The sequence below is a fragment of the Selaginella moellendorffii genome, unplaced genomic scaffold, assembly GCF_000143415.4.
Source record: "Selaginella moellendorffii unplaced genomic scaffold, v1.0 SELMOscaffold_9, whole genome shotgun sequence".
NCBI lineage: Eukaryota > Viridiplantae > Streptophyta > Lycopodiopsida > Selaginellales > Selaginellaceae > Selaginella > Selaginella moellendorffii.
In genome coordinates, this window is record NW_003314270.1 from 1,590,777 (window position 1) to 1,615,497 (window position 24,721).

Here is a 24,721-nt window from a genome sequence, read left to right on the forward strand (position 1 = left end):
TACTCTATACTCTTATTTTTTAACTCTTTAATTATATGCTCAGGAGTTTAATATCATCTTTTGGTTCAATGGCTAAAGCCTTAAAACTTTCTTTCTTGTGGCATACATGTCTAAAAGTTAGGTTTATCTCCACAGTTATCCTATACTTATTCACCATAAGATATAGGATGAAAACCATGTATGTTATAGTAAAGTTCAAGTTTTCTTCTAGACTCGAAATAAATTAACATAGGATAAAAAGTTGCCCAAAATTCATTATCATACATGCAAACATTATACAAAAGATTTATAGAAGATCTTTTAGTAAAGCCTAAAAAACATTAACCTTGAAATATATTATTATACATTTCATGAAAGGACATTAACTTCATATAGCTAAATTTTGCAAATCTTGTGATCAACTTGTAAAGCACAATAAGATTTACCAATCCTAAATTTATATTTCTTATTTTAGATGAACAAGATATTATATTCTATTTGAAAACATCAACAATGATTTTTAAATTATCATAATTAAGTAAACAAATTAAAAATTCCTTCTCATTTTACATTAGTTCTAATCAGCATGAGAACTGTTTACCGCTTACTGGCCCACTCATCTGGGAAAGGCATGCTGTTCTTAAGCTCGAGGAACAAGGAGAACATTACATGTAGAGATTCAATGCGGCTCTTGTAGCTGTTTGGAAGCAAGGAAAATAAGAAAGATAAAAAATCTCAATGCTTACTTACACAGGAATGTCAAGGATCGAGCAGCACACATCTGAAAATGTGCCAATGTCCAAGTCCAGCTTCTCTGTTGGCAGTTCAACGGCTGTAAGTATCTTCTCTAGCTCAACAGGCCATTCCTGAAAACTCCATTGTTACATCAGAATAATATAAAAAAGAAATGGGAGAAAACCACCTGCATGAGTTTGTCAATGCTAGGCATTGGCTTCGAGTATGAAACCGAAGGAGGCGGCTTACTTCTATGTAGCTCCTTGATACTGTTGATCCATGAATCCAGCTTTTTCGGATTCTTCTCGGGATTTTCGACTGATGCCACCTTGATCATTGACATAGATAGTTAGAAAAGCAAAACAACGAGAAAGGAAAACATTATCACGTTTCATACTTGAAGGGGATGGAGGTTTGATTTCATCGATGAAGCCCGCAGCTGTAAGTTTATCACCGCAGGATCACTTTGCTTGGGTCCGCGTTCATCTAGAACCTGCGAAGCGAGTTAACAGTTAGTTCGGACACTAGAAGAAAAGAGAAAGGGATAAACTACTTTCAAACCAAGGAAGTCAGGCTGCCCATCGGGGCGTGGAATCTTGATAAATTCGTCCACTCCACCAACAGCCGGAATGAAGTCCGGAATAAAAGGTTTCAGGATTGTCCGCAGTTCCAGTTCCTTAGGCTTGTAGCAATGGATGAGCTGAAAGAGACCTTCGATCTCTTCACTAAGCTGCAAGAGAAAGGAAAACTTAGACAACGAGAAATGAATGAATGAATGAATTAAGCTATTACCATCGATCAAACATGTTCTTGTTGAAAACCATCTTACTTTGGAGGGCTGATTGCGCTCAATTGTTGCGGGATGGGATTTCTTCTGAGCTGGAAAATCACTAAACAAGCTATCGTTTGGATAGCTTCTGCTCGTTATGGAATCCTCTTCACTGCATGAAAAAAACAAACACTGAACGCTCACCTCCTCAAATCTTTTATTTTTCACCTGTTTGATTGGACGCTTGCATCCTTCTAACAAAAGAAGAAGATTTCATTCAGACAAAGTTTAGTGAGAATACTTAAAAGGGATTGTTACCTCGGGTTGGAAAAACATCTCAGTTCGAACACTATCATCCGCAGGAGTTCTTTGCGATGATCTCCGGCTAAGGACCCGATCACCTACAGAGAAGAAAAAACCAGCCTGAAAACAATGGAGGAAATTCTCCAAACCTTCAGCTACACTGTTGTTCTCCTGGAAGCCAAACGCGTCTCGAAACCCCTTGTCACTCAAGCCGAACGCCTCCTCGAGCGAGCTCTCCGGGACAGCAAGCGAGCTCTCCCTGACCGTCTTGTCCGCGTCGCTCTCCTGCGATCCAGCGCCAATGTCCGATAGCTGCATTTGCGACGCCACGATCACATCCGAAAGCTGGAGCACGATATTTCACAGGAGCTCAATCGCAGCCACAAAGAGGATACTTACATCGTCTTCCTCCTCGTCGTCCAGGAGCAAGCCTTCGAAATCCGAGACACCGGAGACCCGCGATGACGCCATGCGCGACGAAATCTAGGGCTTCATAGGGAAGAAAGGATCACTATAGAATATTCTTCCATTTGAATTAGGTATCGCTATAGAATATATCCTTCCATTAGAATTCCCTTGCAAATATACAACAAAGCTCTACAAAATTTAGGCAAAACTGGGAGGAGCTACTTGGCCTCGTACCAGCTCTTTGCATGGTCAGCGTCCACGTCCAGATTTACCTTGAGGAAGTTCTCGCCCTCGAATGGAAACGACATACACTTCACGACTATCTCTTGCGCCTCTTCCACCGATTCCGATGGCCCCTCGAGTATCACTTCGTCGTGGACCTGTTTCCACCGCTTTTTGTCAATCCACAGAGATCGAGAAACTGGATACCTGAAGGATTAGTTTCCATCCCAGCTCTCGAAGCCTTGAGTTCCGGTCGATCTCCAGCATTGCGCACATAGCAACGTCCGCGGCACTCCCCTGGAATCGAAAGGATAGAGAAGATCAAGAACAGGACAGGAAGTATACAAGTGTACCTGCACAGGAGTGTTGATCGCAGCTCGCTCGAGGTGTCCGCGAAGTACCGAGATCGATGTGTTGATGTCTGGCAGATGTCGACTCCTGCCGAGCAAGGTGTGCACTCGCTTCGTGATGCGTGCTCTCTCGATGGTATCAGTTTGCCATTCTTTCACTTCGCTTCTATCGTTGTACCAGAGGTCCAGGGTCTGCTGGGCTTCGTACAGGCTTACCTGCAGGAAAGAAGAATGAAACAACGAATTGGAAGGGAACTATGCTAACCTTCCAGTCCTTTGAAAGGCCCATGGCAGTTTTGCCGTATGCAATGGAGAAGTTGAGCATCTTCGCTTTCCTCCTCTCGCTACCGAATTTATCCTGCCAGTAGCACAAGTTTTGGACTACCAAAAACTAGCGAACAGCAGTACCTTGAGTAGCGGGACTGGCGACTTGCCTTCGCCAGACCATTCCAGAAGGACTTCTCCGGTCTCTACAGCTTTGCGGACGTGAGGATACATGTTTAGCGCTGTTCTCGAATGGAAGTCACCACCAGCTTCGAACGCCTCCAGCATGCTTTTGCAGCCACTCATGTGAGCGAGGATTCTAAGTTCCAACTGTCCAACGAGATTGCAAACTATGAAGTTGAAGAAACAAACAAATATACCTGTCCGTAGTCCGCAACAATCAAAGACTTCCCAGGAGGGGCGATAAATGCTTTTCGGATTTTGTAGCGATCTTTTTCTAAAGCAGGTTGGTTCTGCAGACAAAAGTTACCACACTATGTTCAAGAAAGATGATCTTTGTAAACTTGCCTGTAAATTTGGCCTTCTAGCAGACAAACGTCCAGTCTCTGTGTTTATATTGAGCGAACAATGAACGCGACCGTCCGGACCAAGAATTTGGCCATTCTGTAGAGCACCGTTAATAAACAAAGCAATGATTGAAATAAAAGTATACCTGTAAAGGTTGGATAAAGTTTGATATTAGCGTATCGATGGAGGATAGCTCGCAGAGCGCAGCAATTGCCATGCACGCCTTCTTGCCTTCTTCTCCACCCCCAAAAGCGCCATATGCTTTTCCATAAGCTGACAAGTCTTCACTTTTATCTCCGTCAGTCCCTTCGACACCACCGGATGTAATAAAAGTGGAAGCCTCGGGAGAGAATTCCGCCTCGTCCTCTTCTTCGTCGTAGTCTGTGACGACGTTGCCGGCAAGAGATTTCAAAACTGCACCACTGACCGCCGGCCAACCCGATGGAGTGAATGTTTCAACAGGAAGTTGGACGTCAATGCCTTCCAACGATATAGATCGATACTTTTTCACGGTCTTCGCACCCGGTTCTAGATAATTATCGGAGTTTGGAACTTTAAAAGTCCGCTCTTTTGGGTACGAAACTGAAGGATCCTTTCTGCAAAAGGAAAATGGTAATTAAATGAATGAAGTCAATCACGAAAAGCGTTGGAGAAGCTTACTTGTTAGAAGTCCCCCCGAACAAAATTTGTCGAATTTGGACGTCACTGCAAACATTCATGTACATTGCGTCGGGGCAGTACTGAGAAGCCCATTTCTGGAAGCGGCTTACGGAGAGCTGCTTCTGATTAAGCGCAACCTTCTCAACTTCCGCAAGATGTACTGTGTCAACCCGCATGCCTTCGGCTTCCATTCGGACGAGAACATCTCCGAAATGCCGCCAATAGAGTTCGTAAAACTGGTACATGTTGCCCCTCTTATCGCCTTCCATGTACCATGAAGCCTTCAGCAGCTTCTTTTTGAGCGATGACCACAAGTGCCATGTACAAACCGAGTCGTGCGCCGAGTAGTAAATCCACTTGTCACGGGTGTCTTTTGACGTTTGGAGCTCTTCCACGGGTGGAATAACCTTCAGCTTCCCTTCACTGCCATCTTTCTTCACGTTTGTAATTGCGAACAGATCCTTCATCGACGTCTTCCCATTCTGTAATGGCCTGTCGTCCATAACCTTCGGATCAGCGGTCAGCGCTTCCAGCGAATAACCAAGTCCTCCCCGTGCAGAATCCCAGAGGCGGGCAAGGTGCATCGTGTCGGCATAAAAACCAGCAGCTTTGATACCATAGTTCCCGAGAATGTGCTTATCAAAGCTGTAGTTGTGCCAGATCTGCAGAAACAGGACATTGTAAGAGACATTAAGGGTTTTTTTTTTTTTGTTTTTTTTTTATCAAATACCTTTTTGATTTCTGCGTTCTCAAAGTAAGGCCTGAAAACATCCAAAATTCCTGGTCCACCATTGAGCAAATCCACCCAGACTCGGGACTTTCCACCACCGAAGTCCACGTTTACTCCGCAATAGATGCTGAAGCACGTAAGCTTTCCATGACCAACGGGACTCTCCTTTTTGACATCAATATCCGCAACCTGCATGAAGGAGAAACAGCTCGTTAGCAGGCAAGCGGAGGTAAACAGACCAGAACCAAATACCTCTGTGTCACAAGCATGAACTTCATCCTTATACTTCTCCATCAGCAGCTTCACCACCTTCTCTGCACTCTTCTCGGTTTCTACTACGAGAATGTCGTCATTCAGGGTGATGTCCCACGTAAACACTGGTGCTGCCTTTTTGTTCAGTGGGATTTGAGTCGGAAGCCGTCTCTTCGGCTGAATAGCTGGAGGCACAGTCCGAGCCTGTGGTGAAGGCTTTTGCACCACTGCTTGAGGCGGAGGAGGAGCTGGCTTCGTCTGTGTCTCTGCCGCATGAACTTTTGCGGTTCGACTCTTCTCTTGTAGCAGGCTTCCATTTTGTGGAGCACATCTGGGCTGAAACTGAGGAACCTGTCTTCGTGGGAAACTTACAAAGTTCCTCTGCGTGAACTCCGGAGCAGCAACACGGGGTTCCACAGGAGGAGGGGGATGAGTTAGCAAAGAATCACTGTAATTCTTCTGCCTGGATATGGACGCGCTCTCCGAGCGAGGTGGCGTCGCTCCGGGTGTTTCCTTGGTAGTACTCGAACTGAATGGCGACTTTCCTTTTGGCTCTTGCAGCGAGATAGTGTGCCTCACAGGGACTTGAATGCTGATCGAATTGGCATAGTATTTCTCTCTGTAAAGCCTGCATTTAACAAAGAGCCAATAAGAACTAGAAAACTTTCGAGAAAACTGGGAGCGTACCGAAATAACGCAAGCTCTTCCTCTTCTGGCGCTGGGAGAGTCTTCACGGGCACTGCTGAGAAGGATTGCGAGCACGATGAGGGGCGAAATCGCGAATTTCCCCCAGGAATCGCCGCGCTGCTGCTTGGCCATGGCGGCACTGGTCCTATCGCTCCTAATGCCATTCTTCTCACACTCACCGCTCTCCACTTCCAAGCGCTGGCCCCAAACATCCAAGGCGCTGCTGCTGCTTCATGAAGAACGCCAAAACCCCGAGGTTAGGGCTCTGGGGTTTAACTCCATTCATTTTTGCGAGAAATGCGGGCTTAAATCCACGTTGGCTTGATAACTCCACGTGGCGATATACCACTGGTATTTAGCCAGTGAAATGGAAGAACCCTAAAATCTCCTCCTAGGGTTCTTCCAAATCGCGAGAGAATGCTGCGATCAGTTCACTGCACTGGACGGATTGGAGGCTGCCTGGCGGAAGTAAGTCGATTACCGGTGGATAATCAGCATTTTGATCGTTTTCCTGGCGTAGGATCGAAATTTCTCTTTTCCGGGCTCGCGCAAGCTGCCACCGCGGAGCGCCCGCCTGTCTTCCAGATTTCGATCTTCACCAGCACAGCCGATTCGAGCCTTAGAACAGGATTTACAACACCAGCGCCTCGATATCGAGGAGGAGAAGAGATCGGGGGGTTTCTTGGAGCGCCTGGCCCGTGCTTGGGAGATCCTCTTCCCTCCAGAGGATACAGCCGCCGCCAGGCCCTTCGCGTCCAATGCCGAGATCGCCAAGCAGCGGCTGAAAATGATCCTCATCTCGGATCGCTGCTCCATCACCGACGACGCCAAGAAGAAGATCGTGACGAACATCGTGGGCGCCTTGGCCGACTTTGTGGAGATCGAGTCGGAGGAGAAGGTCCAGCTCAACGTCCTGGCCGACCCCGAGCTTGGGACGGTCTACTCGGTCACGGTCCCCGTGCGAAGGGTGAAGCCGGAGTACCAGGAGTTTAGCAAAGAGATCGAACAAGGCCTGGAGTACCAGCCCGTAGGTGATACCGAAGCCCGCACAGTGGCGATCAAGCTCGAGGAATCGTGACGAGGTACGATTGAGGTTCTAGACTTTCTCACATCGTGGCAAGACCAGAGAGGGGTGGTGGTCATCTTATTTCTTCCAGGGCAGGCAAGCACTCTTGAGAGACTGCGTAGAGAAATTCGTGAGAGAGTTTGGCCATTGTTATATAGAAACAGGGACAAAAGCGATGAGAAATCGGTGAGCTCGTTGTTTGTGAGCATGAAGCGTCGTTTTCCATGCCAGGAAGGAGAGGCCATCGGTGAAGGTGAAGTCGAGGTTGTGTTCGTGGCCTCGCTCGCGTCGCAGCTCTATATATCTCGAGCTTTAGTCGGATCGATTCTTTTTATAGCTTGAGCGCTCGCGAGCCCAAGTCTCATGAAATGTTGTTCCTTGGACAGAAAAGAAAGAGTTTTCTCTTGCTAGCTTAAGCATCGGCTGCGCAGTAATCGCAAACTATAACGTCCCCCCTAGAGCTTTGCCACCTTGATTGTTGCTCCACAGTTACCGTCCAATAAAATGATCAAGGCCACTCCTTCCCAACAGCGCTCTTGATCGAGCAAAAACATTCTTGATTGAGCAAAAGCATTCTTTTGTATTTGTCTTTCTTTTGGACTAGTTCACTGTACACAAGGGGAATTCTGATTTTGTTTGCCGCAACTGAGCAGCTTTGATGCGCAGCAAATCCAAGTTTTTATGAAGAATGTGGTTAGCAGTGTAGTTTTGTCCAGCTAAAGATTGGCCACTGGAATTCTTATTATAATTTCGAGTTTCTTCTGTATTTTACTTCTTGATACTTGCCAACAATACAGACTAATAGTTGCACATCTACAACAATAAAACGATAGAGGCCGGAGGCTCGTGGCCGTCAGATCGCAGGTCCGGGGCAGGCTCGGTAGCCATGGTTATGGTAAAACTTTTCTTGATGTTTGCTAGGCCAATGAGAGTAGCACATTCTGCATGCTCATTGGGGGAATTTGACACATGTTTAGGAGCGAGATAAAACGGGATTTTGGGTGCGGTGTGCTTGCGTGAGAGAAGCGTCCACTTCTGGCGCGAGCGGATGCTTTAAAAATTCTTTAGTCTCATGACAAAGAAAACTAAATGTTTGGCCAACACACAGGCTGGACAACGTATTAGTTAAAACAGCAAAGAGAGAAACACTCTGCCTATCTTTTCCTTTGGAAGAGGACAAGGGCACTTGACAATTGGCTGTGCGAAGTTGGCCTTTACGAGTTCTCCATCATCATGGAGAAAGAGTACAAGATTGACATCACGAAGAGGATGCTTCCAGCTTTTTGAGAAGAAATAGTGTGTGCCCAAGAACACAAATATATCTTCACCATGGGCTACGTTGCATGGTCTACATCACTATCTTACACTAGTAACTTCTCAGCCAAGGGGATCCATAGATTCCACATGTTGCCCTTGTCCACCTTGTTCATTGTGAGGCTCAAGGTCTTGGGAACCAAAACCAGCCTTGAGTCTAGGACCTTTGGATGACTAGAGAGTATAGATCGATTTCATGACCACTTTTTGGTGCTGTTCATAAACTTTCATGGGAAAGAAAAAGTGTAAGTCTTTCCATTGACAAACTTCTCTTTTCTACATACAAGAGAAATTTTTTTGTAGAGGACAAGCTCTTATGCTGTTAGGTGCTAGCCTTGATCATATAGGTAGACTAAAGAACTTAACCTACCTTAAGGGCTCATAATGGAGTGGTGGTACAGTGAGCTTTTGAGGTAGTTGGGGGGTGGTTTGGTGGTGAGGGACCTCAAAAAGAGGTGTAGTATAATCTAGAGAAATTAAACTTTTGTATCTTTATTATTTAGTGTTAGTTTAAGGAATTAACTCCTCGAGGTGTAGTAGGTTAAAAGATCCCTAAAAGCACAACCAAAACAATAAAGAGTTCATTGGATGAGATTGAATTTGAGATCAAATCCAAAACCAAGTCCGAGATCAAGTCCAAGGGAAAGCGATCATCCTTTAGTGGGGGGTGTTGGGGTTTCAAAAGTATAGTAGGGATAGTGAGGATAAAGATTTAGTCTTGAAGGAATTCTTTAGCAATGCTTCTAAACTAAGTTGGGGTTGGAATTGGGGGGTGAGTAATTTTGGGTGGGAGTGAGTATGGGTGTGAGGAGTGCCAAAAAAGCTCCTCAAGGAAGTGTTCAAGAGCAACATTTACTCTGCAAGGGAAATTAATTATAATATTTCTGGCTTAGATGGAGTGGTCTTTACTTGAGTACTATATGGCTCATTGGTCCTCAACCCTTCCTTTCGGTATGGAGATGGGGAGTTGAAGCATCTATTTTGGGCCATTAAGCCATGGTGTTTCCTCTTTGTGTCCCAGATTAAAAGATGCATCCAAGGTTTGGGATTTAGAGGATCCCATAATCAAGCTTTGTGTATCATGGGATGTTAAGAACTTGGAAGTTTGGTGTGTTTGGCTACTTATGCTTGTAGGGAGTGTAGTTGAACATTAAATTTAATCTAACCTAGGAGGGGGATTAGGAGAGAGTTTGGGAACCCATGAAGAGTTGGATAACACTCTATTGCTCATACAATAAATAATTGGACTTAAGTTGTGTGTAAACTTTTGAATTTGAACTTCTTGGGAGTTCACCCAACCAGTATTATTTGAACTCAAGGACACTTAACCCCAAGTATCCCAAAACCCTTAACCGATTGGAAAAAAGGGTTTATGCGCTCCAATTCAATCTCGTTGACTACAATGGAAAGAATGTTCATAGAGAAATGAAAAAAGAAAAAGTTCCGAGTTGAGTACTTACTTTGCAAAAATGACAGTCTTGTTTTGTCTTGCTTCTGTAAGGAACCGACTCCCCGAGATGTCGTAGGCTAAAGGATCCCCGAAAGCTTGACTGAAATGACAAAGAGTTCATCGGATGGGACCGAGTCAAAGATCGAGTCCAAGACCGACTCTGAGACCGAGTTCGAGATAGGGTCCGGGATCGAGCCAAGGCCGAATCGGAGACCGAGATCAAGACCGAGTTCGAGACCGAGTTCGAGACGGAGTCCGAGATCCAAATTGGGTCCGATACCGAGTCCGAGGTCGAGTCTGAAGTCGAGTCCGAGATCGGGTCTGAGATCGAGTCCGAGATCGAGTTCGAGACCGAATCCGAAGTCGGGTTCGAGATCGAGTCCGAGATCGAATTTGAGACTAAGTCCAAATACTAATACGGGTCAAGGGGTGAAAGCCCAAAGTGTGTGTCTCCCAGGGGGGGGGGCTGCAGGGGGTTCCAAAAGTATAGTAGGGATAGTGAGGTCTAGGAACCAGTCTTGAAGGAACTCTCCAGTGGTGCCTCCAAACTGACTTGAGGTTGAGACTGGGGCCGAGGGGCCTTGGGTGGGAGTGAGCATGGGCTTGGGTGGTGCTGGAGGGGCTATCCAGGGGAGTGCTCAAGAGCAGCTCCCACTCCCAAAAGGGAAACCGACTGCGGTGCTCCCGGCTCATATGGAGTGGTGCCCCATTTGAGTACCTTGTGGCTCATTGGTCCTCACCCTTCCTAGGGGCTTGGGCCTTCCTTTCGGGATGGAAGTGGGGGGGTAGGGGTGCCCATACCGGGCCGTTAGGCCACGGTGTTTCGCCCCGATGTCTTGAAGCAAGTGTTGCACCCAAGGCTTGGGATTTAGAGGGTCCCATGAGCAAGTCTTGTTGTACCAAGGGGTGTTAGGAACCTGGAGGCTTAGTGTGCTTGGCTGCTTGTGCCTGTGGGGAGTGTAGCCGAACCTTAAGTCCAGTCTAACCCGGGGAGGGGGATTGGGAGAGATTTGGGAATCCGTGGATGGAAGGCTAACACTCCATTGCTTGTGCAGTGAGTAACTGAAACCAAGTAGGAGCTGGTACAATAGGCGAGAACCTTGGCGAGGGAACTTAGCACAAGCCAAGGTAGTGTTGGTCGGATAGACGAGGTAAGCTGGCAAATTAGAAAGGAAAAATTTATGGCTTACAGCTTCTTTACCTACTTTGAATCATAATTGAGAATTGTGATTTTTCCCAGCCGTTTTGCAACTAAAGTTGATAAAACTTAAAGTTCAACTTGTGGAAGATGATGATATAAGCATGATGAAAGGGTCTATCTGCCCTTTCTTGCTATCTCCTCAATATGCCAATGATAACGTATGATTAAATGAAACAAGGGCTTATGTTCCCTCAAATGCTACTCTATATTTAAAAGATAAGTTGAGTAAGTTGAAGTAAATAGAAATCATTCAAGAGTATAGGAATGTGTTTATGGCCAAAAAGATAATTGTTATAGATATGGGTGATATGGATGCATTTTATGCTTTCATATCAAACTTAACCTAGGCTCCGAAAGAAGTGATGCTCTAGAGCTTGACCAATTACAGAGAATCATTGGATGCAACTATCCAATTGTATTTCAATAATAACTTGTGAAAAGAGAACACGATAGGGTTTAGATCCATGTTTAGCAAGGGAACAAAATCAAGAGGGACATTTGGAAAAGGGAAATTCAGGAAGAGTTTCTCTAAAAATGAATCTTCAAAGTTTCGAAAAGGCAAATTTAGTGGCTAAAAAGCAAGTATATAGGGGAGTTAGATGAAAAAAGACAAACCCACTAATAAAAAAAGCCAAGTCTACTAGTAGTGTAAGGAATAATATATGCTACAATTATGATGAAGTGGGACACTTTTCAAAAGAATATCCCTACTCAAATAAGGCCAAAGTTAATATGGCCATTAAATCAGGTGAAATTCAAATTAAGATATGTGATTCAATCCCTAATTCAAAGTTACTCATCACATAAACAACTTTGGTAAAGAGTTGTTTATAATATCTACTAGCCCTTCGAAGGAATCTCAAAGGCAACTTTGTTAAGATCCTTATTGACATGGGTGTTTTAGATAATTTTATGGCTATAGACATAGTTTGGCAAGCCAAACTAACAATGCATTAACTAAAAGAATCAAGAACTATAAAGTTTGTTCAAAGTAACTAAAGCATCAATGAGGTATTTTGACAAGTAAAAGTTAAAGTAGATTTCACCATTTTGGACATAGCAAGGTTTTATATAATCTTTGGAATGGATTAATTCAATCAGTTTATGGTAACTTTATATGGATAAGGTAAAAATTTAGTGGTATTGGCAAATGCCCGAGGAGAATGATCTAGGGTAAAGGCTTAGAATCTTAAGATAGGGCAATGTAAAGCTAAAGGCTCTTATTTAAACTTGGTATCCATGAAAGAACAACTCACTGAAGAAACTAAAGTAGCATTTTTGTATTGATAAAAAGACAGGAACAGAGGAAGTGCATTTAATGATTTAACAAATGTTAGATTAATTTTAAAATACTATGCCAAAGGAATTACTAACGAGGCTACCCCCTACTTGGCCGATAAAACATAAAATTGAGTATGTCAAGGGTGTTAAAGCAATGGTTCATCTCCCCTATCAGTTGAATAAAAAAAAACTTAAGGGACTCAAATGCCAACTTAAAGAGTTGGTTGATAAAAGGTAGGTTGAGCAAGTTGCCATATGAAGTGCTACTATTATTTGTGAAAAAAAAATGGTTCTATCACATATACATAGATTATTAGTTGCTTAACAAATATACAAAGAAGAACAAATACCCTTTATCAAGGATTACAAACCTGTTAGTTGAGTTAGGAAAGGCAAAATTTTGTACCATATCTAGATCATATTGTAGTGGTTTACATTGATGACATCCTAATCTATAGCAAAATGCTAAAAGAGTATGGCAAATAACTGACAAAGATGATTGGGAAATTAAGGGAACACAATTTTTATGCTAAAGGGAGCAAGTGTGACTTTGCTCCACAAGAGGTAGAATTTCTTAAGCATATATTATGTAAGGATGGGCTTAATATGAATCCTAGAATGTTCAAGCAAAGAAATGTGAACAACCACATTAGAGCAATATTATGGTAGATGCTATAAATAAAAAAACAAGCTTAAAGTTGGTAATATCCAATGCAATAACAACCTTTTGGGATGATATGCAAATAACATATGAGGACAATAGTCTAACACAAGAAATGTTGTTAAGGAACCAAAATGCACACAATGCCCACTAAAGAGGCAAACTGCCTAAGGAAGAGAAAACTAATTATATGGAATGTAACAAACTCATTTCAAGGGGCATGTCCTAGAAGGGGAACTAAGGAAGATGGCCTTAAAAGATTGGCATTATAAACCTTTTGTAAGACATAGTGGAGTGCTTGAAACAATAGACTTACTCAAATAAAAGTATCATTGGCTAAACATATGCCGTGACAAGGCTAGTGGGTTGCAAAGCCTTTTAATCCCCAATTGGTTATAGAAATGTCTTATAATGGATTTTATCACGAAACTCCCCTCAAGTGAAGAGTTTGATGTTATATTTGTGGTGGTGGACCAATTTTCCAAAATGGCACCACAATGAAAATGGATGTGGAAAGTGTGGCAAAGTTATTCTTTGAATAAGTTGTTTGAGTGTGGGAAAGGCTAGAGGAAATTATCTTGAACCGAGATAAGATTTTCACTAGTAAATTCTAAAGAACTCTCTTGGAGTAATATTGCACTAACATGAAATTCAGCATAACTTATCACCCATAGACAAGTAATAAGTATTAAGTCAATTATAATGGCAATAATAGTTTTTGACAGATGGGCAAATATAAAAGGTGAATAGGTAGCTAAAGGATTTTATGATGCTATATCTTTGGAGACTAAATTGATTAGGTAAGTCATTTGGGACTTGTGAAAATGTGTTATAACAACTCACCACATTCGAGTATCAGGGTGAGTCCATGAGAAGTCATCAATAGGCAAGCCATTGAAAGTCCTATAAAACCTGGGGTGGCCAAGTATCATAAACAGTTACCCCAGTAAAGGCATTCACAATGGAAATGTTGCAGCTATAAGCATTTTGAGCTTAAGATCAAGACTCCTACTCCTACTTCTACTTCTACTCCCACTCCTACTCCCACTCCCACTCCTACTCCTACTTTTGCTCCCTCTCCTACTCCTTGGTTGCAGCCATGGGCATCTTGTGTGAGAGAGAGGGAATATTTTAATTCTTAAAATATTCCAAATGTTTGTATAAAAACCATACAAGGGTGAAATATCAAAGGTTCTATGCTTTATGTCCTGAGCTTGAGCATAGAGAGAGAGAGCTTAGAATGTTACTAGAGCTACAAAGAGGAGGAGGATTGAGGTGCCACACCTCAATATGGTGAACTTGATGTAACACCTACCTTCTTTCTTTTTGAAGCATTTCTTGATAATGGAGAGGATCCATGGGATTTGGAGTCGAGATCCTAGAGAGGGATAGGTGAAGAGCAATAGAAATTACCCCCATAGAGAGATCTTTGACTGTGGGAGTGAGATTTCATCTATACGAAGTTATGGCATGTAGCTATATCACCATGTGTCGAATAAAGTTGCATGTCTCTTTAGTGCATAAAGTTAATGCCTTTCTCGCAATTTCTTACATTAGGATTGTAAATCCTTTTGTGATTTATCATTCCCAAGTTTAATCATCCAATTTGGTGCCCAATCCTGTGAAATCCTGCTACTCTTCACTAGTTTTCATCTTTGTTTGAGTGTGATCATTGTTCTTGAGAGTTTTTTTCCATCTTGCACTTAATTTTTGTAAATTTTTTGCATGAGAAGGATGACCTAACTTCTTAGGCCAGCATCAAGCCACTTTTTAGGCAATTCCATCCATCACAGCAGAAGTTCTTAGTAAAAAGCATAACACTCATTTCTTTTGGAGATATCTCAACATTTTCACGTCTCTTGGAGTTTTATTTTTGGAGTTTGCAACATTCACGACCATTTATTTTGGTTGTGAGCTTTGCTTAGGGCATTTGGGGGACAATTCAACTTGCTAGATTGGGTGCATCACTTTGTAACATTTATCATGTTTGGGCATTTGTAGTGATTTGAACATTTATGCTACTAACAACATGTTCACAATCACCTGGAGGATTAATTTGGAAGGCCACTCTTAATGCATTCTCCATTTAGCTACCTTCTTAAGCATCCGATTGCAGTGGTTTCTCGCCAACTTACACCTAGAGTCGTGGAAGAGAAATTGCCACTAATGTTAGAATCTGCCATTACAGAATTTTTCCAGTACAAAGACCTCCTCCTTGAGCATCAACAGCAAGATCTCTTGCAACAGCAATAGCACTAGACCGCCATCCTTGAGGAACTTAAGGTGTTGAGACTTCAGTAAATAGAAACAGCATCAAGACAATCTTGTCATTGGTGTACCCATTGTAAGGCTAGTACACACTCGATAGAATAGTGTTTTCACCTCCATCCAAACCTTTGACCTCCCAAGAGCCAAGTGTCCAGGAGCATCCCCTTGCTGATAACTGTGCACTTTGGCCACCTCTAGATTAATATCAATAGCAGCTCCAACAACGCACAATTGCACTTGCCCCATCGACGAGCAAGGGAAAAGAACCAGCTGTCTACATCAACACTATCAACAATGAGACACTTATAGTTGTGACTCGAGCTTAGAAGAAATGTTAACCAACAGCCCCAAACATCAATGGAGAGCACGACTTAGTTGTTCAACAAGTACCAAGTCCAACCATTGCATGCAAGTTGCCCTTTAAGTTAATATTTGCTTGATCCCTTGTAAATGATGTTAGACCTTCTTAGTTCAACCACACATCTTTTCTAGGCTTGGCTAGTACATCTTCCAGGACTCCCCCCACATCTATAACTCTTCTGACAGATGTTATGTAGCATCTATTGCACTCAATCACACTTTCACTTAGACAACTTTTGCAATCCGTCTCAAGATTTGGACAACAGCTAGAAACTCTTGCCCATTCCAGCCAACCTCTTCGTCATGCCGGAGAGGAGATCCATATTATGGATATCACAACAATATAGGATCTAGGAGCTTTAATGGCATCAGTCACTTTGGGAAATACCATCACAACTCTTGGATTTAGAATTAGGGAGCAATATTATCTCCTTGGCATTGGCAAAGTCTACTGGGTTATAGATTTTGGATATTCCAAGGAACTCCACATCTAGAATTGTTCCATTGTGGTGAAAGGTACTTTCGGCATATTCATCTCCTCCTCTCCTTGATCTCGCAGTTATGGGAACATCTCAATTGCTCCTTAGGGTCCTTGGGGAAGTATAGATATGTGCCAATTCCCTTGAATCACATTGCCACTTGATCATATGCAATGGGGTTTTGCCAATAACTTTAAAAAGACAAGCATGAAACCTGAATAGTTGGAGGTGGCCTTTTGCTTGATAGGTGGAGCAGCGGAAGGTTCCCTTGAGTACCACTGTAATTTATGGGCTTTGGCCATTGCTACGATTGGAAATCTCTGTGGTGGCTTTTGTCAACCACAAGGTGGAACAATTCCAATGCAAATTCCAATTCTAGTGCAGTGTCAGCCATAAGGTTGAGCAATTCAAAAGCAAAGCCTAGCATAGGGATGGCTATTTTATGTAGCATCAACTACAAGGTGGAGCAATTCCAATGCAAGTTTTAATTCTAGTGTAGTGTCAACCACAAGGTTGAGTAATTTTGCAAATTCCAATTCCAATGTAGTGTTAACCACAGGGTTGAGCAATTCTAGTGCAAGTACATAATGGCATCCCTTGCACTCCCCCTCCACAAAGTCCTATGTATAGGTAAGAGCATATGCACAACCCTGCATAGATGCACTATACTTATGTGCCCTTCATAAAAATTCTTCCCTTGTTTTAATGGGATGTGATTCCTCATTATATGGTTTTATTTTCCAGTTGGACACTAGCTGGTATACTCAATAGTTGAGCTAAACTTTTGGTCATTGATCACAATAGAGTCACAATATCCACTTCAACACATTGTTAACTTGCATCCTTCTATAGGGAGTGACCCATTAATCATGCCTAAAGAGATTGATCATTGAGCCTTCAAAGAAGCACATATTCTTGCTATGATCCACCACGAAAGATTATAGACACTATCAAATCTATCAAAATGGGGAAGTGGGTCATTTTTACCTTGCACCAATTATGTAAATCAAGATATGTCTCCATACCCCTCTTCTTATTTATGAACTTAGCCAATGGCACTAATTATGTGGATCAAGACATGTTTCCATGCCTCTCTTTTTATTTATCAAGCTGGCCAATGGAAATTCAAATAATATATTCTCATTGTAGGAAGATGAAAGTTCCTCACCTCTCATGTACTTGAATTACTTTAGTTTTAGCTGTAATGATTAAGATTGCCAAAATGCCTTATCCACCATTTCAAAAACTAATCCAAAAAGAATACACCTCTTTGTTTGGGATATGTCCAAAAATTTATTTTCATTACTAAAGAAAATAACAACTTCATCCTTCACTCCTTGTATAGTTTCTTGTTAAATTGATACTAGATTTTTTGACTTGATTACCTTTATTGTAACATACATTCTCCAGACTAATGATTCTGGCTTTAAGCTCTTTCCTATAACACTCAATTCAAGACTCTTAATCAAACTTTAAAGAGAATTCTCTCATATCTTCTCTTTGCTCGAGCACTTAGAAAAAATTTAGGGAGAAATTGATAAGAAAGAACAAAGATATTCTTCTAATAAGTACCAATTTAAACCCTAATTACTATACCTATTTTTATATCCCATGAGGGGTGTTTATAAAGCAAAACTTTTTGATAATGCTTTATTCAATATTTTGGATTATGCTTATTGCATGTTGGTTATCACAAGAGTCTTGTCTTTGTCAATGAACAACATGTCCAAGGAAAACTCTTTGTTTTTATTCCTTCATTCTTTTTTAGATATAGATTTATGTTAATTTTTCTCTAGATCTAGGATTATAGTTATTATATTCATTCTTCCTTTTTATTCTACATGACATTTTCTTTTTTTGCTATACTACACCATCATCAATCATAGAGTATATCATTTGAAGAAGCTTATATTACTTTATTAGATTGAGTTTATTGTTATGATCATATTGTCGTTGCGCCCATCTTTGGTATGGGGGATAGTCCAAAGTTGAGTTGAGCTCACAAGTTAAGCTCAATTCAGCATAAGTCAACTCAAGTCAACACTGTCAACTAGAAGTCTTATGAAGGAAATCTAAATTGAAGAAATGAAGGTTCTAGCGAACTTTAAAATATTGAAATATGTAAATATTTGAGTTAAAATGTTTTATAATATTGAGTCATTTAAAAAAGACAAAGTTCACGAGAACCTATGTTTTGTAAAGATATATTATTTTACTATGACTATTGTTACAATTGTCAAATTTTGATTTGACTACTTAATATTTTAACTACTTTTACAATCATTCCTTCATTCAAAAGAATTTTTTAGGGTTCTTGAGAAGATGGTAAGTAATAAAAATAAAAGATCTATGAGTAAAAGTTGTAATGCAAAGGAATATAAGAATATTAATTTCGTTTCACTACCACAATCTCCATATTACACTTCTTGTCCTTATTACCCATCTGAGAATGTAGAGGCTATTATCATGATTGATAAAAATGCTCCTATTACTTTTGAAATAACAATTCAGAATAAGAGAAATGAAGAAATGAATAACACAGCAGAAAGTACCAAAAAATGTACTCCATAAAACTTTTTATGATATTTGTAATTTATATATTAGTTTATATCAAGAACTCTGTTGTCTACCTATATCACAATCCTCCCATATAAAAAGATCAAGGTATATTTTTGTAGTGAATCCTCAATAAGAGTTTTTAGGAATTGTTTGTGAATAATAATAAAAGAAATCATTTTTCAAAAGACTCAAAATTGATATCACATCAAAGAATCAACTCTATCTACATTTCCAATACTGAAAGGCAATTTCACATGAGAGAATGACATGACCCCCTAACATTTCATATCAATCTACACCTCCATCCCAAAATTTTACTTACATTCCACTTTCACCTCCACATAACAATCCTCTTTCTATTGGGGGCTATAGTGAAACTAAACTAGAGTTCCCTATATATGAAATTCTGGATCTGCTACTAGAGAGGGATTACCTCTAGCATCTCAAAAATAATACCACATGTTTTTACAAGATTTTACTCATGACATAGCAAGACTACTTGAAAGCATATAATGCTATTATATTTGATGTTCAATATGCTACTTTTTTTTGGACAAGACAGATGGCTTTATAAGTTTAAAAACTAAAAAAATTTGGTTAAGTCAAGTTGCAAATTTTATTGCAAGTGTGAGAGGGATTTCAATGTAGAACTAGCTATAACAGTTTGCTATAGTGATTATAGAAAACCAAAGGGCTTTCAATATCATTGTATTTGCATTAGCACTATATTTCTTGCCCTAAAATATGCTATTGAACACACAAATTAATTAGAAATTAATTTGAGACTTTTGATCCCCAAGAAGGCTTATACAAGTAGGATAAACTTGACATCACTAGAATTCTCCAAGTTTTAAGTAAATGGATGTGGATTGGTGATAGGCTAGAGTACAATAGAAATAAAGACAAGGATCAAGTGCTAAATCTCCCCTTTAACTACTCCTATATGGTGGCAACTACTACTTCTTCTTAAGTCTTAATTGTTAAGATCATAACCTTGAGTGTTAAAGTCGTAATCTTAACTATCAAGCACATGCCGATGCGATAGAGTAGTAAGAGCCTCGAGACAAATCTCTGTTCAGTCATGAGAGAGTGAAGTACTATAGATTAACCATGCATTTGAGTTGACCTTGTTGGCATTGGATTTTCTACAAGTTCAACCTTGAACTTATTGAGTTGCTAGTGGAACTCCTTGTCATTGTTGTTCTCCTTGTTATGCTCACTTTCATTGCCGTCTTCCATTATTGCAAACTATTTTTCCTTAAGAGTGTGGATCTTACTGCAGAGCTCCATGTTTTCTTTAGCAAAATGGTCATTGATGCATTGTGTCTCTACACACACTATCCTCTAGAAGGACATACCTCGAATACTCCTTTTGAGTTGTTGGATGTCGCTCTAGATCTTGTTGAGCTTTGTGTCCAAGGATTAAAAGACAACAATGTTGATCATGGCCTACACTCCATCGCATAGAAAAGTGCTCATTCGTTCATCATAGAATTGCCTTGCAAAATCTGCCAGGATTGGCATTTTTGGTGTTGGTTGGAAGTGTTGGACTTCATCAATAAATTGGACCAAGCTGAGCAGCTGGTGTGGCAGCTCTGGTTCATGTCATCACTCCTTCTCTAGCTCTCTATATTGTTCTTGGTCTAGACACTCCTTGCTGTAGTGCTTGCAATGCTGTGGCATGGTGCTGTCATCAACTACCATTTCTTTTCAGTGGGTGGGGATATTGGCCCTTCTTTCTTAGTATGAACTGCTACAACATTGGTTGGGGTGGTTATAAAGTCAAGATTGATTTCTTGACTTTGTTTGTAACTCTTCTCCTCCAATTCTTCTTTGGAGATGATGCTTTTGATTTGGCTTGTGGTTGATTTTATCCTATTTTTTGGAAGCAAGACTGTTGTTATCTTGGTCCTTTTTGCCAGTGGAGTCATTGTTGGTGGTGAAAGCTCTTTCTTGTCTTCTTCTTTTTCCTCCTCTTCGTCGTCTTTGTCAGATTTGTGGAGTGGATCTTCTCTCCTCTTTTACTTGCATTCTTACTTCCTTCTTACTTACAGTGTTGTTGGAGATACTTTTATATTGAGTGGAAATGCCGAGTCAAGGACTGGCACAAATACGGTGATGTAGGGGAGTGTGAGAAATTAAATTTTTCTTATGGTATTTTAATGTTTTATATGTTTTAATGATTTAGAGAAATGCCATATGTTTCTTTTAATATTTTAATTTTAATTTAAAGAAAAATACCATATGTTTCTTTTAATATTTTAATTTTAATTTAAAGAAAAATACCATATTTAAAGAAAAAATTATTATGCCTATTAAACTTGTTGGTAAATAGAAATGGCTTTATAATAAAAGTGAATTTTTAAAAATAAAGGACAAAAACATTGTTAACATTGTTTCTTAAGTTGATTTAACACGATACAGTTGGCAATAAGAATATTTAATTGTATTTAGATTCTTAGTAAGCCCTTAGATATTTAGTTAATGAGCCATGTGGATAATCTCTTGTTTTTATTTTTCTATTATCGTTCTCTATATATGGTACTAGTATTGCCCAAAAAATGATAATGAATACAAAAATCTGTAATTTATTTTGCAATTTTGATGTCTATACATATATAGTTAATTGCCATAACAGAAAACATGAACCATCCTTTGTATTATAAGTCTTGGAAATCCTCATTTATCCCTCTCACTATGCTTTATGATATTAAGAACAGTAATAACTTGTGAATAAATTTAAAGCACTAAGAGTTTAAAAATACTATCTAAATATAATTAAAAAAATTTATATGTTGCATGTAGCAACACTTGGTTTGCTTAATAGTAGTGTTATTCCTACATATTAATCCAATTGATCAAATGAAGTTTTTAATTATAAGCATGTTTATAATTATAAACACAAGATTAATCTTATTCCATATCAACCAGTAGATGGTAGAATAAAAAAGAATATACTAGAAAGGGTTTAAAATGTTTCTAAGTTATAAACATGTTTAGAAATTATAACTATAAGATTAATCTAAATGAATAACTACCTTTAAATGGTAGAATATCCTAGAATATTCAAGCATATTCTAGATATATCCACTACCATTTCAGTCCCCATACAAGTTTCCTAGATAATATATATATTATATAGGTAATATATAAATTATTGTACTATAGCATATAAATTGTCCATTCAAAGTCTATCTATTCTTATATTTATGTGAGCTTTAATTAGCTATGTCCTTGTAAAGAACAAGTTAATTATTTTAGCAAAATATACAACCATTTAAAATCTAGAGATATATGAGAATCTTAAAAAGCCACACATAGTAATTATGTGATTGATTATAAGAGGATTAATACTGTTGAGATGAATGGGGTTATGAGCAAGAGGTGCTAATCAATTGCCAAAGTTGTAATGCTAATAGCTTGTTTTCCCTCTCATTTTTATGCTCTTTTCTTTGCAAAAGAATTTCATTCTTTTGTGAAAAGTGAGAGAGAGTTAGGCTCAAAGAGGTTGATTCATATGTCAACAAAAGAATGAAAACAACCTCTTTAAGCTTAATTCTTTCTCACTTCTCACAAAAGAATAAAACTCTTTTGTAGGGAAGAGAGCATGGAGATGAGAGGGAGAATAAATTATTAACACTATAACTTTTATAGTTGTAGGGCCTCTCTCTTATAACCTTATTCATCTCAGCAAATATTATTCCTTTCACAATCAATTACACATATTTTAATATCCAAAACATTGATTGATTGTGTCCTTATAAAGAACACGTTAAATCTTTGTTCATAGTGGATTTATCAAATAAATATATCCTACTATTTGCAAAATTAAAATAATATTAAAAAAATTAGCATATCACTAGAATCTAAAGAGCAATTACCATTGAAGAGAATAAAAATCATGACTATTGATCGTGGCTGTGGATTGTGATTGTTAATTTTTAGGGTTTTACAGCTAATAGAGTTAAGCTACTTTTATAATTGTCATAATCCATTAATCCAGTCAAAATCTATGCAAGGTTGAGAAAATGAATTAACATTATGTTATCCATTTATATTTTAGTTTAAAAGGCTCAATAGAGGGTTGTAAGTTTATAAGGTTTAACTAGAAAATTATATATATACAACAATTAAAACACTTTATATACATCTATGAGTGGGACTTTGGTTTGGATTCAATCTTTACTATTTTCTTCTATATATAAACTAGATACACACATGGAAGCTTTTCGAAGGCTTTGAAAATTGTGACCATTGGACATACAGAAGGACACCCAGACCCGAAGGCTTTGAAAATTGTGACCATGGACATGCAGAAGGACACACAGACCGCCTGTGACGATTAATCATTTGGATGTCGAATTTTAATATTTCCCCTTCCAAATGCATTTTTTCTTTTAAGAACCAACTCGACTTTACAAGAATAAAGAATCGATTTTGATACAATAGCGGTGACTGCGGCGAACTAAGACTGCGTACACAGCAAAAAAGACAAAATCCAGAGATACGAAATCCGCTTCACCAGAACCACTCGCGCTTGGAATTCACGGCCTTGACGCTGCTGGGAACGAGCGGCATGCCTTCAAACAGAGTCACGAAATGGTTTAAACATCTGGATCTCCGGTGGCTGTGACCGGTCAAGCTGCTGATTCCAGAAGAGCCAATTTCTACAACGCGGCCTGGAACAAGCAATCACACTACGTGTTAGACATCGTCACAGGCCAACAAAGACGGACAAACAAGTTAGAATCCGTCACAGGTGTTCAGTGCGTTTTTTACGCACCTTTAACCCAGATTGGTGGAGCCTTCGTGACGTTTGCTACCAGGAAGGACATGGCGATGTCCTCGCAGTTCCTGTGAGTCGAAAGTCACGAAAGGCGTCAAAACAAAGCTAGACAATTGGCCCGCAAGAGGCCGAGAGACGTGACGAACAAACCTCTCGTTGGCAACGTAGCTCCGGATGCTCTGAGGCATCTGGTAAGTGTAGAGCTCCAAATACTTGCTGTGGAAAAACGCGATCTTGGAGAGGACCATGCTGTATGATCCCGTCCACCATACAGACCACCACCCTCCGTATCTATACGTCGGAGTTTGGCCCTGGAAATCGGCAATGCAAAACCACTGTAAGAAAATACCAAAAGAAGCAAAGCCTACTGTTCTAAGTTTGCAAAAGAACTGGAAACTAGCCTAAGCCTATTGTTCGTTCTATGTTTCCAAAAGAACTGGGGAAAGAAGGGAATTTTTCCAAGTACCTTAGATTGGAGCCAGTGCATTCGAGGAACAAAGCCGACCATGGAGTCTCGAGCGCTCAGCCAAACGTTGAAAGCAAACTCCATGGTGTCGCAAGAGACGAGGACGTCGTCGTCCACGGAGAAGACGGCGTCGGTGTTGAGGCCTGTGATGGGCTTAAACCTGTTGTTGAGATTGTCCTCGAGGTTGACATCAAAGTGGAGCTCGGGAGCTCTGGATCCGCGCCGCTGCCTCCTGGCGATGGTTTCCAGCAGCGACAAATGCAGCTCGTCGCTGGGCGGCTCCGGCTCGCTCCACACGACGCGGAACGCGTCCACCCCCTTGCACGACGCGTAGTGCGCCACGGATTTCTTGAGAAGATCCTCCCTCTTCCAGGTGTTGACGAGCACCGTGTAGCGCTGCCTGGATATCCAATCCCGAAAGTTTCGCATCAAACACTTGGATCCCACTGCCAAGAGAGATTTTTTGTGCTCTTACCTGAGATCTTGATCATCGCGCTGCGGCTCCTCCAATCTGTGCTTCCAGCCCACCAGAGTGGACGCGCGCCTCGCCAGCAGCGCCGTGGACAGGAGAATCACCACGAAGACGAGCAGCTTGATGTGATAGGACGAGTGATTGGAGAAGAGAATCCGCAATCTCTGGACCAGCAATCGGTCCCTCTGTCCCTTCATTCTTGGGCCTGGATTGCCGGGCTTGATGTCGAGTACAACCATCCCACAAGAAGAGGCCGCGCAAAAATAAACCCTCTACCTCACTCCAGTATTTCCGTCCAAGAACGCTCCAATCCAGGTCAAGAACCGCGGAGCTCGCAATGCAAACCCTAGATCAATCCGGCAGCGCTCGCTGCCAAGCTCTCCCTCGCAGGCCAACGGCAGAATCCATGCCCTGCCCTTTCAAGATTACCCCCTACCTATCTAACAGAATATTCCATTCCCTACACTTGGC

General features: G+C 40.7%; 4 protein-coding genes across 4 annotated transcripts; 1 reads left to right on the forward strand and 3 right to left on the reverse strand.

Moving 5' to 3' along the window:
• Positions 1-542: 542 nt before the first annotated feature.
• On the reverse strand, positions 543-2,266 carry LOC9633092 (intraflagellar transport protein 46 homolog). Its single transcript, XM_024672816.1, has 10 exons — positions 2,186-2,266; positions 1,936-2,131; positions 1,802-1,884; positions 1,712-1,737; positions 1,544-1,655; positions 1,268-1,444; positions 1,112-1,207; positions 902-1,042; positions 730-845; positions 543-676 (listed from the first exon to the last, which is right to left on the reverse strand). The coding sequence occupies exons 1-10, from the start codon at positions 2,255-2,257 to the stop codon at positions 577-579; spliced, it is 1,119 nt and encodes a 372-aa protein (XP_024528584.1). The 5' UTR covers positions 2,258-2,266; the 3' UTR covers positions 543-576.
• A 62-nt stretch (positions 2,267-2,328) lies between these two features.
• Positions 2,329-6,143, reverse strand: LOC9630949 (DNA polymerase I A, chloroplastic/mitochondrial). The gene is made up of 12 exons (XM_024672849.1): positions 5,888-6,143; positions 5,201-5,828; positions 4,949-5,137; positions 4,219-4,880; positions 3,704-4,154; positions 3,559-3,654; positions 3,411-3,503; positions 3,175-3,360; positions 3,032-3,124; positions 2,770-2,982; positions 2,624-2,713; positions 2,329-2,574 (listed from the first exon to the last, which is right to left on the reverse strand). The coding sequence occupies exons 1-12, from the start codon at positions 6,097-6,099 to the stop codon at positions 2,413-2,415; spliced, it is 3,075 nt and encodes a 1,024-aa protein (XP_024528617.1). The 5' UTR covers positions 6,100-6,143; the 3' UTR covers positions 2,329-2,412.
• Positions 6,144-6,264: 121 nt separating this feature from the next.
• On the forward strand, positions 6,265-7,426 carry LOC9630950. The gene is made up of 2 exons (XM_002967611.2): positions 6,265-6,355; positions 6,408-7,426. The coding sequence occupies exons 1-2, from the start codon at positions 6,305-6,307 to the stop codon at positions 6,963-6,965; spliced, it is 609 nt and encodes a 202-aa protein (XP_002967657.1). The 5' UTR covers positions 6,265-6,304; the 3' UTR covers positions 6,966-7,426.
• A 15,470-nt stretch (positions 7,427-22,896) lies between these two features.
• Positions 22,897-24,624, reverse strand: LOC9633093 (glycosyltransferase family 64 protein C4). The gene is made up of 5 exons (XM_002967875.2): positions 24,254-24,624; positions 23,779-24,178; positions 23,463-23,623; positions 23,310-23,380; positions 22,897-23,205 (listed from the first exon to the last, which is right to left on the reverse strand). Exons 1-5 carry the CDS (start codon positions 24,487-24,489, stop codon positions 23,045-23,047), a joined length of 1,029 nt encoding a protein of 342 aa, XP_002967921.2. The 5' UTR covers positions 24,490-24,624; the 3' UTR covers positions 22,897-23,044.
• Between the last annotated feature and the right edge of the window lie 97 nt (positions 24,625-24,721).

What these genes read in the sequence shown, in the direction of transcription:
- LOC9633092 (XM_024672816.1), bottom strand. Translation starts at nt 2,257, where the DNA reads ATGGCGTCATCGCGGGTCTCCGGTGTCTCGGATTTCGAAGGCTTGCTC. An exon ending in ACGACGAGGAGGAAGACGAT is followed by an intron (nt 2,132 to 2,185) that starts GTAAGTATCCTC and finishes ATCGTGCTCCAG; the next exon opens with CTTTCGGATGTGATCGTGGC. An exon ending in TCGATCCTTGACATTCCTGT is followed by an intron (nt 677 to 729) that starts GTAAGTAAGCAT and finishes GCTTCCAAACAG; the next exon opens with CTACAAGAGCCGCATTGAAT.
- LOC9630949 (XM_024672849.1), bottom strand. Translation starts at nt 6,099, where the DNA reads ATGTTTGGGGCCAGCGCTTGGAAGTGGAGAGCGGTGAGTGTGAGAAGA. An exon ending in AGAACGCAGAAATCAAAAAG is followed by an intron (nt 4,881 to 4,948) that starts GTATTTGATAAA and finishes CTGTTTCTGCAG; the next exon opens with ATCTGGCACAACTACAGCTT. An exon ending in GCCTTTCAAAGGACTGGAAG is followed by an intron (nt 2,983 to 3,031) that starts GTTAGCATAGTT and finishes TCTTTCCTGCAG; the next exon opens with GTAAGCCTGTACGAAGCCCA.
- LOC9630950 (XM_002967611.2), top strand. Translation starts at nt 6,305, where the DNA reads ATGCTGCGATCAGTTCACTGCACTGGACGGATTGGAGGCTGCCTGGCG. An exon ending in TTGGAGGCTGCCTGGCGGAA is followed by an intron (nt 6,356 to 6,407) that starts GTAAGTCGATTA and finishes TTCCTGGCGTAG; the next exon opens with GATCGAAATTTCTCTTTTCC.
- LOC9633093 (XM_002967875.2), bottom strand. Translation starts at nt 24,489, where the DNA reads ATGGTTGTACTCGACATCAAGCCCGGCAATCCAGGCCCAAGAATGAAG. An exon ending in TGCACTGGCTCCAATCTAAG is followed by an intron (nt 23,624 to 23,778) that starts GTACTTGGAAAA and finishes GCCGATTTCCAG; the next exon opens with GGCCAAACTCCGACGTATAG. An exon ending in TCCACCAATCTGGGTTAAAG is followed by an intron (nt 23,206 to 23,309) that starts GTGCGTAAAAAA and finishes TGCTTGTTCCAG; the next exon opens with GCCGCGTTGTAGAAATTGGC.